This window comes from Pieris napi, chromosome 13, assembly GCF_905475465.1.
Source record: "Pieris napi chromosome 13, ilPieNapi1.2, whole genome shotgun sequence".
Taxonomy (NCBI): Eukaryota; Metazoa; Arthropoda; class Insecta; order Lepidoptera; family Pieridae; genus Pieris; species Pieris napi.
The window spans coordinates 12,001,437-12,018,408 of record NC_062246.1 but is presented as its reverse complement, the minus strand read 5'-3'; the positions used below and the strand labels follow the sequence as shown (position 1 = coordinate 12,018,408).

Here is a 16,972-nt window from a genome sequence, read left to right as displayed (position 1 = left end):
TTTATTAGAGGCGCAAACTAGCTGCTGTGGTCTCTGGCAGAATGACCAGCGCTGTGGAACTTTTTGCTCCTCAGCATAATGCTGAGCCAGGGCCAATTACAACCACAGTAAACACACATTGCACACTAGAAGCGAACCGAATGGCAAAAGAAAATTTCTTAATTTTAATTTCTAATTTTTATTGTTTGTGATGTATGATGATTATTTTATGTTTTCTTTAAGTATTGTTATTTTGTGTGTTTATGTGTGTGTGTTTTTGTTTGTAATAAATGTTATGTCTATGTCTAAATAATATACATAGCAAAACAACGTTTGCCCCCGGCAAAATTTTTTAGTAAAAAGTAGCTAGTTTTTTAATAAAACCCTAAAATCACGAGAGACATGTAAACAGTAACCTGTCAACGATCAAATGAAATTTGACAGAATGACCAAGATTTACCTTATAATGCTTAATAATTAAAATGACTTGTAAAATACTGAAAAGTATTATTTCTATTTATAACTAGCTATACCCCACGTCACTCGTGTTAATTTCGTAGCGTGATGTCTATGGGCTTCCTCAAAAAATGAAGAACAAAAAAAAATCAGTCTGGTCATGTCTTGTCAATACAAAATATCATTAAAACAGGCTCATTCCAATTTTAAGAAACTTCCATCACATATAGTTTGCTTCATAACGTAACGATTCAAACAACTCTTTGTATGTTTGTCTCAATTTATTCGCGCATATTCAAGATGGCGTCGGAAAGTTACAATGACGTAACCGCCTTGAACCGGATCGAGGCGGTTGTAGCCAGTTATAACCGATTCGAGGTCAACAAACTGATAGAAAGTGTTTATTGCCGCGTTCGAGTGAAATTTTTATTTAAAATGTATTTTGCAACGTAATAAACGTAGTAATAAAACCTTAAAAAAACGTTACAACGATAAACAATCCTATAGTATCGACAAAAGTAGCAGTGGGACGAAAATCCATTTTTTTACTCTATGCTAGTTTAATATCTTTTAGTTGTAGTAATTTTGTTGTCTTTGAGAATTTTCAGCAATAGAGAGACGTTGAAGAAAGGTACGATTTGTATTTTGTTTATAATCCTAATCCAAATGACACCAGGCACCTATATACATTACAACGAGGTCGTGATTGTTAAATTAACACAATTATAGATATATTACTATAATAAGATCGTGCCTCTCTGGACAAATTCACAAATTGGTAAATATTTATTATCTAATTGGTAAAGTACAAGAAGTGCATAAGTAATTAACAAAAAATCATAAAATTCCATGTAACACTGGAAATATACTAATTAAAACTAAACTAAGATGTAAAATATACTATGAATAGTATTTAAAACCTACTAAGTCATAATTAATAAATACAAGTAGCTTATTACGAGGCAGTAGATAAACACTCAAAAAGAAGATTCTTAAAACGATTTAAAGACTGAGCTCGTCTGATATCAAGAGGCAAGGAGTTCCAAAGCAGGATGCTTTGCACACGAAGGAGTGATAGAACTCAGTTTTATGAGTAGGAGTTTCAAGAATTACATTGTCAACGGAACGCAAACCAAAGATTTGTAAATTCAATCCTGCTTATTAAAAAAGCAATGTTTTGAATGGTTTTTTTTAAATTGGCATATTCGCTGACTAAGATGGCGTCAGAAATGACATTAGACTAAATTTAATGAATTTGACACATGTAGCAATGATCTGGAATTTAAAACTTGGCTTAAATACCTATAGTGTAGAATCCATAGCAAACATAGGAAGAAAGAAGTAGTCGACCAAAAAAGGGGCACGGCTGTGCTCGAAACAGTTCAGGCCATTTTCAAACCCCTATAATAACTATAACCCCTATAACTTCATTGTGGATAAAATCAGAAGGCTGAATTTTTAAACATAACTTTAGTATATTAATATGGTCACTATAAGATGTTGTTAAGTTAGCTAATTAGAGCGACTCATGGAAATGTGTAATACCTTTTCAGAATCCCTAATAATAATGAAGATATTTTCGAATTTTAATTTATTTATTTATAGCCTTATATCAGAATACAAAATATATACATTATAACTGTTATTTTCCTTAATCTATGATAACTTATTCTGTGTGCCTACGGGCAAAGGCCTCCCCCATTGTCCTCAATTTTTCCTTATTGTAAACCAATCTCGTCCAGGGTTTAGTCTTTCCTGCCATTTCCACGATTTCCAAAGAATATAACATCCAATTTTACTGTTGCTTTATAGACTACTGCAAGGCATTCGATTCATTGGACCACTCAAAAATTTGGGAAGCTTTGCGAAAGCAGGGTGTGGAGCACAGAATACATAAGGATAATTAAGAACCTCTACACAGGTACCACAGCAAAGATCAAAATGGAAAAGGAAGGCTGCGACATAAATATCCTTAGAGGAGTAAGACAGGGCGACCCTCTATCCAAACTGTTTTCGAATTTTAATAAGAATTAGTAAAAAAAGTCAATTTTCTTATAAAAACGCAAAATAAATTATAACTCTGCAGGGGTTGAGCTTGAGACCTCCCGTAGAACAATTTTTTGCAGCTGATGACCTCATCTATCCCCTATTTGCGTTTGATCCACGACTTTTTGACCATCCTGTATAAGATATACAGGATGGTCAAAGTTTTACTTAAGACAAAAGGTCCCTTATGTAGGGACTGAATAAAGTTATGTTTTTGATAATAATATATGTTTCGCTAGTAAAACAGCTTTGTTGGATTAAATTAAATTTCCATTGATATGTGACGCACCGGTTATATCCAGATAAATAGTTTATCGATGATAATATAATGATATATCAATGAAAGTATTATATAAAATATAGCCTTCCTGATATATAATCAAAGTAATTAATACAAAGGAATTTGTACTCAAATTATAGTTTATTGAACATTCATAGTAATGATTATTATTTATTGTTTTTGAGTTTGATTAAGTTATTCATTTTTTTAAACAGTGGCGCTAGAACCCTACTTCTAGGTCTCAGATTCCTGTATCTGTTTCGTGTTATAAAAAGGCAAGGCAAGTAGGTGATCGGCCCTTTGTGGCTGAGTTCTAAGGGTCCCCGCACATGGGCCACCGGCCACAACCACAAAACGCCGCCACTGGCATATTTCCTGTAATTTTCATACATTTTATATGGACTCGCCGCACACGGTTGGCGCCGGTGGGGGCCACACGCTACAAATCGTCGAATCTTGCTTCTTGTGGCTCGCACCGGCCACTAAACGCAGACACAAAAAGCCGCCACACGCCACTCGCGCCCCTCTCTCCCTTACCTCAGTTAACCTGAAGTCGACGGTGAAGGCCTGGGTAGAAATCTGCGAATTGTTTGTGGGAAATTTTTCGAATAAAACTGCCAAAGAAAAGAACATTGAAGCTAAGTTTAATAAAATAATATAAAACCATATATTTATATTCTATTTTCGTGCCACGGTATTGCTCCTTCATTCATAAAATAATCTTTTAACGTATCTCTTGCAGTAGACGCTCGTGTTACTGGCCAGCCTGTATTTTGTATATTTTCGAGACCCACTATTTTCGAAGTGTGATGAAAATGGAAGGAATGATTTCACCTTTTGCGAATAAAGTTGTGCAAAATGCAACAAGATTTCACAATGTCTTCTGAGAAATGAACAGAAGTGTTTAATGGGCGATGTAATATTTTCCATTTGTTTGCTAGTACGCCGAAGGTACACTCAATGCAACGTCTGGCACGGCTTAACCTATAATAATTGAAAACTTTTTTGTCTAAGTCCAAATATTTTTATGAATATGGCCTCATCATATTTTCACTGAGGCCAAATGCTTCATCATGTATAGTTCAATGGTTGTCGATTACCGACCTGTGGTGGTGAGGGGAAAGACATTAAAGTCTTTCTGTGTATCCAATAACTACGGTTTCGACTTCTACGACGACGTCTTTTTATCAAAAGTAGCGCAATTAAACCTTCTTCGTCAGAGTCCATTATGATACTGCAGGCAAGGGTTAAAAAAAGTAGCAGCCACCGACCGCAAGTATCGACCACCGGTCACAAGTGGCTGTCGCGCGCTTCAGCTACCTTTGTAGCCGCTTCTAGCTTCTCGTGGCGGCGTTTGTGGCTGTGGCGTGTGGCCCGTGTGCGGCGACAGTAAGGTATGCCCTGTTATGTTCTACGTTTTCCTCACAATGCTTTCCAACACGTTCCTTTCCGAGCAACTGTTAAATTCACACATAGAAAGCTCGAACCTACCTTAGGGATAACTTTCGCAGGCTTAAGCCGGTGTGCCCTGCTCAGACTATAGACTATAGAGACTATACAGACCATTAATTGTAGGAAGTGAATTAATTATTTTAGATAATATTTTAATGTAAGTCTGCTTTTCTATTATTCAATCTGTTTTATGTAATCGATGCGTGCGCCTCTCATCGGTAAGGTCCAATGGACCAATGGACTTTCTGTCTATGAGCGCATTTAACATTCGCTCGAACAGTGAAGGAAAACATCGTGAGGAAACCGGCTTGCCTTAGACCAAAAAGTCAACGGCGGGTGTCAGTAGGCTGATCACCTCCTTGCCTATTAAATTGACAACCGATGTACTTACATAAAAATATATACTTTTTCAATTTAGCTCTAGGCATTTTTACTGATTTTCTATTTACTACCACCGCGTCAATCACATAAGGAATATAAGAAATTTAAATGAATTTTCAAATTTAAATTATTACTTCATTTTAATTTGAGATTTGATTGATTACTTCGATTGAACACCTGTTGCTTGGTATGTGATGATTAGTTCCAAGTGTTAATTACATAACTTTTTATGTGTTTCCATTGTTTACTATTGTTTATCTGCGTCATCGGTCATAAATGTTATAACTCTAAGAATTAATCTATGTCATGCTAATACTGAGCAGTTTTGGCCTAGTGGCTGCAGGAAGCGAATCTTAAGTCGTGCGTTCTAATCCCAACTGATAAATTTTTGTTTTTATGTGCAGGTAAACATCGTCAGATAACCAGGCAAAACTGATCACCTACTCCCATCCAAAGCCAACAAAATATAGGGTTGTGACTGCATCTTTCGTTGTATTTGTTATTACTTATAATAGAAAATAAACCTTGTCACAATAATAGGTAAAAAAACTAAACTAAAGCTGTTTCATAAAATTATTTAATAGATGTAATGAAAATTCCTTAATAAACATACTTTCACATTTATGCGATATGTTTCAAGAACCATAGCAGATATACTAAGTAGCTAATAATGATAGATAAGATAGTTAGATTACAGATCAATAAATAATTATCTATTGTATCGATTACCTGGATATAACTGGTACGTCAGTGAAGACCATAATTGTGATAAAGACTAAAAAAAATCCAAATTTTACTGTCAGTAAGATGCACTGCAATTCCTTAATTATCTTCAAACTCAAAATAAGTTAATTCATATAGGTGTAACCAAGTACACTAATGAACGTCTACAGAAAAGATGTGAAATTGATTCTAAATTTACATTTACTACCAGTTCGCAAGTCAAGGGCGTAGAGCGGGCAAGAAGAACTGGCAAAAATATCTCCGCCACTCTTTTTAATGGCCAAGTTTTAAGTCATACAAATTTATAAAAAGCTTTATTGTTTAATTTACGTTTAACAAAAATTTTGAATTAATCATTGATAATTCTCTAATTTCGCTTGGGGTTTGTTGTAAAAACGAATACAATTTCCATATAAGGAGTGGTTTATCATCTGCATCTGTTTTGAGTATTAAACTGGTGAAAGTCACCATTTGTCTTTAAATCGTTTATATTTGTTTGTACATACAATGTTGCAAGAATATATTAGACCAGTGCCGATAATTTTTGAAACCAAAAAAAATTACAGTAGGATGAAACCCATTGGAAAAGCAGGGGACTATGATCAAAATGAAAGGAAAAATAAATTACGGTCGATCTGAGGTCGGGAAGGGGTCGGGGGGGGAGTTTTAAGGGTAAAAAACGGTTTATCTCGATTTCCGGCAAAACTAAAAGTCCTATCGAAGAAAGTTAAATAGAAAAGTTGTAGGTAATAAAAAGATCTAAAACTTTTGTATTCACACATTTTTCACATAATCTCAAAATTTATGTGAAAAATTCAAAAAACCAAGTTTTTGGTTTTTAATTTTTATCTTTTACAAATTTCTTTTTTTTTTAACGAAATTTGGTGAAAACTTACCTTATTATGTCCCAAATATACTGTAATTTATTTGATTAAAAATATTTATTTTTTCACCTTATTTTGAATTAATATCGAAAAAACACCCTAATTTTCAATCGAAAATTCTGACGTCAAAATTTCAGCTTTTTTCAAAAAGTTGGTGTGCTTTCAGTTCGTTGAAATCTCTACTTTCCTATGGTAAAAAAATATATATATATAACCATAGTAAATCTTCTCAGAAAATGCAAAACTTCGTATGCAGTAACGCCCAGACCCGTCATACCCTTCCCTACTTCTCTATGAAATACGAAAACTTTAGCCCATCTAAAGGCTAAAATTTTTTTTTAGGTCACTCAGGTATATATAAGTTATCTTAAAATAGTAATAAATAGGCATCTAATTATAATTTAAAGAAGATTCAAGATTGTGAGGAAGTTGCATGGATCTGGTTAGCGCTGCTCCTTCTTCTTATGTCATTTTCACACGTGCATATCTTTTTCCTATATTCATAAGTATCTAATTGCCCGTTTTTAACATGTGTGATGTTTGAGAGCAAAAATAAACGAGTAAAATCGTGTTGTAAATTGTTTACACATAATAGTAATAATTGTTATTATGTAGGCCTTTGAACTTTAAAAATTTGAGGTTGACATAATTAGATAACATTTGACGTACATGTCTTACGTCTCATAGAGTATAGGGGAAAGAGGCCTTAAAGGGAGATAGAGGGAATTTATATAAAACCATCATCTCCTAGAGAAGTTGTAATGTTTTAAATATTTTTAAATAACTCATACTTTAGAGTTTAGACTGGTACTCCATTAAGACCATTTGTAAAACCAGCTTAAAATTAAAATATTTAGGTTTTTTAGGTACTACCCACCAGGCTCCAGAATATAAACCACTCCTTATATGGAAATTGTATTCGGTTTATACAACAAACACCCAAGCGAAATTAGAAAATTATCACTAAATAAATTCAAAGCTCTCGTTAAAAGTAAATTAATCAATAAAGCTTTTTATAAATTTGACGAATATCTAAATGATCCTAATCCTTGGGATTGATTAGGTCCAGTTCAAACAATTTGTATGACTCAAAACTTAGCGATTAAAAAGAGTGGTAGCCCGCTCTACTCCCTTGATTTGCGAACTGGTAGTACATGAAAATTTAGAATTAATTTAACTAATTTTCTGACGTTCATAAGTGTATTTGTTTACCTATAATCTATATGAATAAATTTATTTTTGACTTGACCAAAAAACACGAAAAAACCGAGTAACGTATGAAATGCAGTTAAAAGGTTTGTTGTGTTTACATTGGAGTTGAATGCAGAACCTAACACCTAAAGGAAAATATCTGGTGCAACGTGAGTCATTTGATAGGCATGAAGAATTCTTGCATAACATTTATCAGTTTGTTTCACTATTACACGTAACTAATAAACAGGGAGTTATTTTTCAAGTACGACGAAATTCGACACTATCAGAAGTTGGGAGTCTCGGCTGATTCTGACGTAAAACAAAAACAGATTTGGATTAAGATATTTCAGTCAGTTAAAAGTCGTTGTTTTTAATAAATAAATAAATAAAACAGTGGCGCCTACGTTTTTAGGTCTGTCGCTCAGATTTCTGTATTTGTTTCACGGTCATTTGTCGTTGCCGTTCGAGCGAATGTTAAATGCGCACATAGAAAGAAAGTCCATTGGTGCACCAGAGATCGAATCTACGACCTCAGGGTTGAGAGTCGCACGCTGAAGCCACTAAGTCAACACTGCGTTGTTTTTAATAAGCGATTCGATTAATGAAAATATGTAGGATGCTATTGTTTGGATATATTGTAAAGGACAAATATTAATGTAGTTTTCTGCTCAATGACTACTCTAAACTGAGTTTCGCAGTGAAGAATGGTTTATCAGATTTGAGTTTATTCATGATTTGATATTGGCTTCGTAGTTCGTGGTTTAAGCGTGTGACTTCCAAGCCAATTCCCCCCCCCCCCCCCATTAAAAGAATAGAAAAACATTGGAGGCAATCGAAGGCCAACACACAGTAAGGATTGAAACGCCACTAAATAAATCAAAGACAATTACATAGACAATCATTAAGGGAATGGTAATTACAAATTTTGACGACTCGTATAGTCGATAAAAAAATTGTGAAATTGAATAGTTTTACTTGAAAAGAAATGACCACAACCTTCCCATATGAGGAATATCACAATAGAATCAAATTTATATGTTCATAATCCTAATTATACATAAAATTATTGTGTCTGCGAACATTCTATAGACATACATTCTTATCAAAAAGATTATTAGACCAATTTTGTCCTGTTTCCTGAGTTACACTATGTTTTCCTTTGTAACACTCGGCTTTATGTGTAATAATATATTATTGTATATTTTAGTTTACACTTACTGTTAATTCAGCTTTATTTCATTAATATTAAACTTAGCCTGAAAATATGAAATTTTTATTTTTCTATTTGCTATTTTAAAGTCACCAAACATTACAATTTTATTTACTTCCCAAAAATACTATAAATTCTAATTAATAACCAGTATTAAGGCAAAAAAATTAACAATTCGCAATAAATTTGCGTGTAATCGCATAAAATAACTAAATTCAAAGGTTAATTACGCATTGTGTATAAAATTACGAAGTATTTAAAACTATAGCCATCTCTATCCACAATATCTTTAAAAAAGATTTTAGAATTCACTCAACACAAACTTTTTCGAGTTGTTTTGAAGCGCGATACAACACGTGTAGTCGAAATGAATGCGCGGGAAATACTAACTCTTATCACCGGACACCGGTTAACATGACTGCTTTAAAACTAGAGCGCGGGTTAGAAAGCATGAACCGATAACCTATTCGGACAATGTATCATAACTGACACTGTATTCATTCATACACACCTAATAGTACTATTAATCAAAACCAAATTCTCAAATCATGAGCAAAGCAGACGCAAAAAATTCCATTCCTAAGCCGACAAGGAAATGAAGCGAAAGGAAAAGCGTGCATATCCAGTGAAAATAATTTGTCCGATGGTGGTACTGTACATATTTCATAATTATTTATATATATGTAATACACTAATAATTATTTAACTGAAAAAGGTCAAAGTAGAATCTTCAGGCACGGCAGTACGCGGCCAAGTCGAACAAAAAGCGACATGGCCGTAAAATCTTTTTCTCAAAACAGTTCAGGCCATTTTCAACCCCCCTTTTTACTGGCATTTGAATATTCGTTTATTATAATTATTTTGTCATAGTCATTGCCTTCGTTAACATTAGATTTGATGATATTTATTTACGTTCCCAAGCGAGGACGTTGTGTGGTCACATTAAAATAACATTAAACGTTTTTTGTGAAGTGCTTTCCATAATTATTAGGTAAATTATTGTTGTCTTCAAATATTTTTACTAGACAGTTGGAAATTAAAAATTAATCGACATAAAATAGAAAACTTATTGTTTTCTACTACCGCGATAAGCTACATTTATGACACTTATAAAACGCTTCGCATCGAGATAAAATTATCCTTCAAATCATAAATGTCACGTTTACGCGTTCGTTCATTGAGTTGTATTAATAAAATATATATTTTTTACGATCACTACTTTCGTAGGTATTTTTAAAGGTATTCCTTATTGTATAGTATGCTACGGTTTAGGTGTATTTTGGTGGAGCGCTGATATAAGCTATATCAGCGCTCTACACTTGAGTAACCCGGTGTTGTGTTTTAGCTTACCTTTCAAGCATATCCTGTGTTTAAAAACGATTTTTCAAAGAGAAAATGAGATATATTGATATGTATTAAAAACACATATATATTATACTAGCACATCTTTGTTAAAGTGAAAAACGCTGCACATCTACGTGACGTTCCTTAAAAATTTTACGCGCCTAAAGAAGTTTCACTTCAAATCTTTTCGCTCCCATTTCAGATCTAAAAATTTACCTTATTTATAAAACAAAATAGTTTTTCTTTATCTCTTTCTGTCCAGTTGTGTTAATTCTGTGATGAACAGAGACAGGTGAGTATTGTTTTTTAGTTAGCTTTTTTTGTATTAACTATATACTCGGCAAAACTGTCTTAACGCTCATTTGTGAAAAGTCGGACGTCTAAGTGATAAGGAGTGACCACCCCAATAAAAATATTTTTTTACTTTTTAGACATTTTTTTTATGATACAACACACAAAAATACATACAACCCCTTATTTTCACCCCACTACGAATAACCCGTATTTTTTATTATAGTAGATAGTTATTTTTATTGAACTAAAAAATGTTTCCTACAAATAATATACATGGTAAAACAACGTTTGTCTAGCTAGTTTAAACATATAAATGATTCGGGAAGATGAATTTTGAGATGGATGAAACGGCAATGAATGTATACATACAACACGTGGCCTTTTTATGTTAAAGTATAATTATGTTTAATATACATACAGTCGACTCTCGATAATTTGAAACTCAAGGGACCAGAGATAAATTTCAAATTATCAAGAGTTCAAAATAACAAGTGTTTGAATAAGCACGAGGGGGAGGGGCAACTGAAGGAAATAAGAATTTGATCAAAATTTGTTACTTATTATTTCCATATTCTTATTATCTATTAACAATTATTATTACATATAACCATTATTCACAAATTTTTATTTCAAAAAGAAGTCTGTAATCTTTTTTTGAGTGAGTGACTTCAGTTTATCATTGTCCAAAGAAATTTTGATAGTGGTGAGAGCTGCAAAGTAATCGTCACTTGTGTCGCCAACAATTGACAAGTATGTGCATGTATGCAAACAAACAACAGGTACATGCATGATAAACGCTTCAAATTATAGAGAGTAGGGAAGACTGGATTTCAAATTATAGAGAGTAGTGAAGACTGGATTTCAAATTATCGCATGTTGGCGAGCAAGATAATACTTTTTCAACTTCAAATTACCGAAGGGACCAATTTCTATTGATTTTATTCAAATTATCGAGTGTTTTCAAGGGACCGGATGTTTTTTTCAAATTATCGAGAGATTCAAATTAACGAGTGTCAAATTATCGAGAGTCGACTGTATATGATTACAAAGTGATTGCATTATAATAGCTTAGTTTTTTGTCATTTATACTTAAGACCCTTTGCACACTATTTATAAAATAAAATGATTATTACTCTACATAAAGGGTGGTATCTACTTGTCATCTAAGTTTGTATACTATACATATGTCGTAGCCAACTAGCTTAGTTAGGGGTTTAATCAACTGCCTAACCTTTTAACTAAACAGCGCCGTTCAACTAGCGGCCTGAATCATGATTTCATCAAACATCTAGGAATATGACTTGGATCGATGACGTAACATTACTTGCCTATCCTGCCCTGCGATTCTGTAACTCACTTCACTAACTCACACAGCGGTTTTCGCATCGGCGGTCGCTCCCAAATCAGTCGTGAAGCAGTCATTTTATGATTTGGCATTCTGAAAAGGTGTTGAGATTGTACTTTATTGTTTATCAGAATGCCAAATCATAAAATGACTGCTTCACCACTGATTTGAGAGAGACCGCCGATGCGAAAACCGCTGTGTGAGTTCGTGAAGTGAGTTACAGAATCGCAGGGCAGTTCATTTCTATTTAGTTCCACTTTCTGCCACTAGTCAATATAGCATCGGCAAACAACGAATTTAATGATTTTTTCAAAGTAAGTGTTAGAACACTAATTTGTTTCATTTTAAATATATTAAATAAAGAATTTCTTCTGTCAGATATTTCACCTTTTTTTAATTTTTGTCAAATGCTCTAATTTGCAAATGCTACGGCTGAATATCATTTAGGCCGCTAGTTAGTAAAAAGGCTAGGCTGGTGTTTAAACGGCTTACTAAACTAGTTGGCTGCGACATATATTCTAGTTAAAGTGACCGATTTCGATCGTTTGTCAAAAACCCCCTTATCCAAGATACGTCCTTGCCAAATATCTTTCATATATAAGATACACTTTTTTAAACTTCGGCAGCGCTGAGTATAAGCTAAGAAACATACTATATTTAGGAGATTCCCACGCATTTGATCTTGTGGCCAGTAGCCCCCCATCCTAGATCCGTCCTTGCCCAATATCTTTATCATATAACTCTTGTCTCACCTTCAACATAATTTTAAGAAAGTATAAGTATCGCAATACAGCGGGGAAATGCTGCCAGCGTTAAAGGTAGACTGCCAAAGAAACTAAACTTTTTTAATTTTATTTTCAATAATAATTATTACTGTGAAGGGTAACAAAATTGTAAATGATGTTTATTTGATAGCTATGATTATTAATAAATATTTAAAAAAATCACGTATATTGCTCCGTGTGCGAAGGCTCTAAAACTTTTTGTTTAACACTGGAACCGGATTAGACTGGTTTCAAAACTGCTTTTTATTGTTTTTGTCTTTTTTTAATGTTTGTTGAGATTTTATACGTCCATGATAGATAGGATTTATTTTATTGATATGAAATTAAATTCAGTCATTCAATATAAATAATTTAGCTTATTGTAATTTGCGATTATTTAGATATGGACAAAAACACAAATACACAGTATTTAGAATTTTCTTAACCTACATAAAAAATTAAAGAAATTTAAAAAGTTTGGTCCCTGTGGCAGTGTACCTTTAATGCTGGGATTTCCTCGCTGTATAGCGATACTTATTCGTTGAGCGAGGAAACCACCAGCTCTGAGGTTGATCCGTTTTTTTTATATTTAATGTATTTTACTGGTAGGAACGTCTTGGGCTTATTAAAATAATATTTTTGAAGTTATACTTCTTTAGGCGCGTTATGAAAAATTATGATAGTGAAATGTGACGATGCGCGCGCACCGTGACACAAAATTAACAGAATGAATGATGCTACGGCATTGGACATAATAGAATAATTATATATATTAATTTATTTAACATTCGAATAATAATATAATTTATGTTACACTTAATGTAAGAGAATAATAATAAATATTTATTTATTTAATTTTTTTAATTTAAATGTAAAGTGAACTTTATTGACTATAATGACTCCTTTTCCAGTCTTTGATTATTTAATTGTAATTAATTATTTGCATGCAATCAAAAACTATTTTTTTAATAATGCCAAAGAAGTATAACTTCTCACGCGCGTACGTAAGTACACGCACCCTTTTTTTTCTTTTGATACTCAAATCAAATATTGATAAGTAATTAAAAATTTACATTTACATACCGATCACAATCAAACGTGGACACGTCTCCGTCACCACTAGATGCGCTGAGAGCCAGTCTATGCGTTTTAGAGAATGACAGCCACCTCCTGCTTTTGCTTTCTTCTACACTTGAATCTATGATGGAGATGGTGGACGAATGTGCTACATCATTGTATGACATCTGAAAGGTAACACTAAAGCTATAAGAAAATAAATAAAGGTAATAAATAAGACGTCAACTTTTTTTTTGTTATTAAAAATGTTATATATGCAACTAATGAATAAATAACATATTTTTTTAAATCTCGTAATAATAATGATGCATTAATTATTTTTTGCGTCTGTTTTATTCATAATATATAACAATAAAATTAAAAATCAATTTGTTTTATATGGTGAATAAAACAGAAAAAAATTAACCGTTTAAAAGAGCGTTAAGATTGTTAATGAACATTACCTTAAAGCTATTCATCAGTATTGTAGGATATTAAGTCAATATAATATTACTTATTAGCCATAATTATTGTATAGGCTAGATTGTATTCATCTAAAGTCGCACTGCACTGTCTTTTGTGAACTTTATTGTCTGCCTGTGCCTGATATATACACACACATACTTACATATTGTATTATTTTTTTCTTATTGTCTAAACATCATGATGTTTGACACCAGACAAGTAAGTTTTAATTACGAATATAGAAAGATTCGGGGTTCTAACCACACGATTTCCAAACCCTTAATAACCCTAATCTTACCTTTGGTCTTATCTATATGACATACATTACATAAACAATTTTTTATAACATAGAAATGTAATTTTAACAAGAGAGGTCAACCCAAGTCTCACGAATGTTTACAATATAATTTAATATTTATAAACAAACCTTTAGTAGTTAAAGTATCCTAATTAATATTCTTCCTTTAATATAATTATCAAACCAAACTTAATAAATGATAAACTTTGTAAATTGAATTTTGATTACTACGTCTCGACTTAGCGTTTTTAGTAAATATGAGTAAGCATTTAGCCTTTGAAGGTATTCACAAAAATATCTACCTTCAGCATCTTAAAATAGGGCTAAACATCATAGATTATCGAATTTAAGTCTATGGCTTGGATTAAAATCATACGTGTCAAATTAAAAAAAAACACTATTTAGTGCCTATCCGATACTACGAGATACGATTACTAGTGAAATTTAAAACTGGAAGTATTCGTGTGTATTTTTATTTTTTATAACATTTATGTTTACTTATTTTAGAAAAGATAGCTTGTAACATATGTAGATATAGCATTATGTATGATGTGGTGAACTTTAATAAATAAATTTAAAAAAAGAAGCATTATTAATATCAGTGATCTGCCATCTCTTGAGGAATGATACAACTACAAACAGTTCAAAATTATGTCTAGTATAGCTATTTTAAACTAGATGTCGCTGGAACACGTAAAACATATTGTTTTGCATTTTGCTTAAATTCCAACCAAATGGTAATAATAATGTAATGTAGTTGATATATTAAAAAAACAACAAATGTTGTGTTATTTGGTACGGCAATTGAATTGGTTTAAAACGTGTATTTCAATCTTTACAACAATTTTACCCACAGATACCTTACTCTGCTAGAATCAAATCCCTACTAATATTTTTTAACGGCGAGTAGCCTATATGTAAATGTGTATTGCTTATATTAGTAAACAATAGTAAATAATGCTACCTACCAAAATCATATATTTTTTTCCATTCGAGTTGTAATTTCTGCTATAAAACTGCTAACGCCCCGTTAAAAATATTGTCTACTATTTTTATACTATATAGGAACAAAAATATATAAATATACGTAGATAGCGCCAAAATACACGCCATAATTTTGACTGTCAAAGACAATAATTAAATATTTAAAAATAGAAGTGAAAAAAAAGATAATTAAATAGCTCGTTAGGTAACAGAGTATTTAACTTACTTGTATCACATCAACATGAAGGTTAAAACTTCAAATAATTATTATTTATTATAAAATATAGATATATTGATTAGGTATAAAGTATAATAATATGTACCGGAGTGGCTATTTAATAATTATTTCACATCAAGTTCGAAGTTTAAAAATAAGAGATTGTTTAATTAATATATTAGTACATTTAAATATATTTCAGAGTTTTCTTTACATGATCGATAGTTGTAAAATACTAATAAATAATATAGACAAAATAAAAAGTAATTCCAAATTACAATAGAACAATTGTAGAAACACAAGATATCGAAATCGAACTAAAGATGTCGCCGCTACCCCCACCGAAAACAGTCAATACATCGACTATGTTCCAACTCGTTCTAACATCTAACAAATAAAAGAGATGGATTCTATGACTAACCACAGACACAGCGTACAAAATCAACGTTTTTCTCATTATTTTTCGGTTGGACATTGTTTTGGTTGTAGAAACGTAATGAAAATGTCGATAATGTTGAGAGTTGTGTAAATTGTGTTTTATTAAGCTTTGTCTTGTGATATTCGTGTGTTACATCTGTTTATTTGAATTAATCAATAGTTCTTGTGGTTTTCCTTGATCAATATATAAGTAAGTATTATGTTGTGTTAGTGAATTCGTACATTTGTTTCTTTATTTACTACAAACCATCTTTTAATCAACGCATTGGCGGCATTTATAAGGCTTTGGAGGAATTAAAGGTCAAATTGAAGTTGTATAATATGCAAATAAGGTTACATTTAATTTATGAATTGTATTGAATATTTTAATAAATGTGAAGTCACGAATAATAACAATTTTAGATTTCAAGGTTTTCAGTGTAGGTTTAAAAAACCCGTAAATTTTCGAATATTTAAAACCTTGAAATTAATAACATTAAATTTAATTTAACGAATGATTAAAGTTAAAATTATTTTAGTGTTGGTCTATGCTTAATCATTCATCTACAATTATATAATTTTATATTTATAAAGTTAGCAGTCGCAGTAACCATGGTTACAAGTCCTATAATCCAACTTATCGAAGCAACATTAATATATATATAAAGTAATACTAAATAATTATCTTCTTTATAAACCTCTAATGCCTAGTTATTGAAAATGTTGTCCTAATCATTCGCATTGGCATTAGGTGACAAATCTTAATTAATTTAGATGTAATTTAGTACGTTCATAAAGCCGTAGTTACGTGCACATATGGCCGTAACTATTGCTTATAATTCTATCCGTAGATGACAATGAAGACGCGTTTAACATCAGTGCTGTACCTCGGGTACACGGCGATGGACAGACGATTCTCCACTTCCATGCTACCCTGGTTGCTGAAAGAAATAAGGGCTACTGGAGTCAGAGACAAGGTACCCATTAATCGACTTTATACCTCTGTAGGGCTACTCTGCAAACTCGATCTGTGATCGATCGATCGTGTCTCAATGGCTGGAATCGGCACACTTTTTTTTATAGAATAGAAGGCAAACGGGCAGGAGGCTCACCTGATGTTAAGTGATACCGCCGCCCATGGACAATCTCAATGCCAGAGGGCTCGCGACGGCGTTGCTGGCCT

At 32.4% G+C, this 16,972-nt stretch overlaps 2 protein-coding genes across 4 annotated transcripts in view; one reads left to right on the top strand and one right to left on the bottom strand.

Annotated features, from left to right (window-relative positions):
- Positions 1 to 14,439, bottom strand: part of LOC125055172 (P protein-like) — a 40,414-nt gene extending 25,975 nt beyond the window's left edge. Inside the window, exons 1-2 of one of the 3 annotated variants that reach the window (XM_047657459.1) lie at positions 14,301 to 14,439; positions 13,436 to 13,596 (exon numbers count right to left, since the gene is read on the bottom strand). In XM_047657459.1, the coding sequence (XP_047513415.1) occupies positions 13,436 to 13,596 (161 nt within the window). In that variant the 5' untranslated portion in view covers positions 14,301 to 14,439. Of the gene's footprint in view, positions 1 to 8,928; positions 8,984 to 13,435; positions 13,597 to 14,300 lie in introns of those variants that run through there. The other 2 variants (XM_047657460.1, XM_047657461.1) reach the window with 2 other exon arrangements.
- Positions 14,440 to 15,856: 1,417 nt separating this feature from the next.
- Positions 15,857 to 16,972, top strand: part of LOC125055175 (TBC1 domain family member 4) — a 43,622-nt gene continuing 42,506 nt past the window's right edge. Inside the window, exons 1-2 of the mRNA XM_047657467.1 lie at positions 15,857 to 16,000; positions 16,641 to 16,766. Coding sequence (XP_047513423.1) covers positions 16,641 to 16,766 — 126 coding nt within the window. The 5' untranslated portion in view covers positions 15,857 to 16,000. The remainder of the gene's footprint in view (positions 16,001 to 16,640; positions 16,767 to 16,972) is intronic.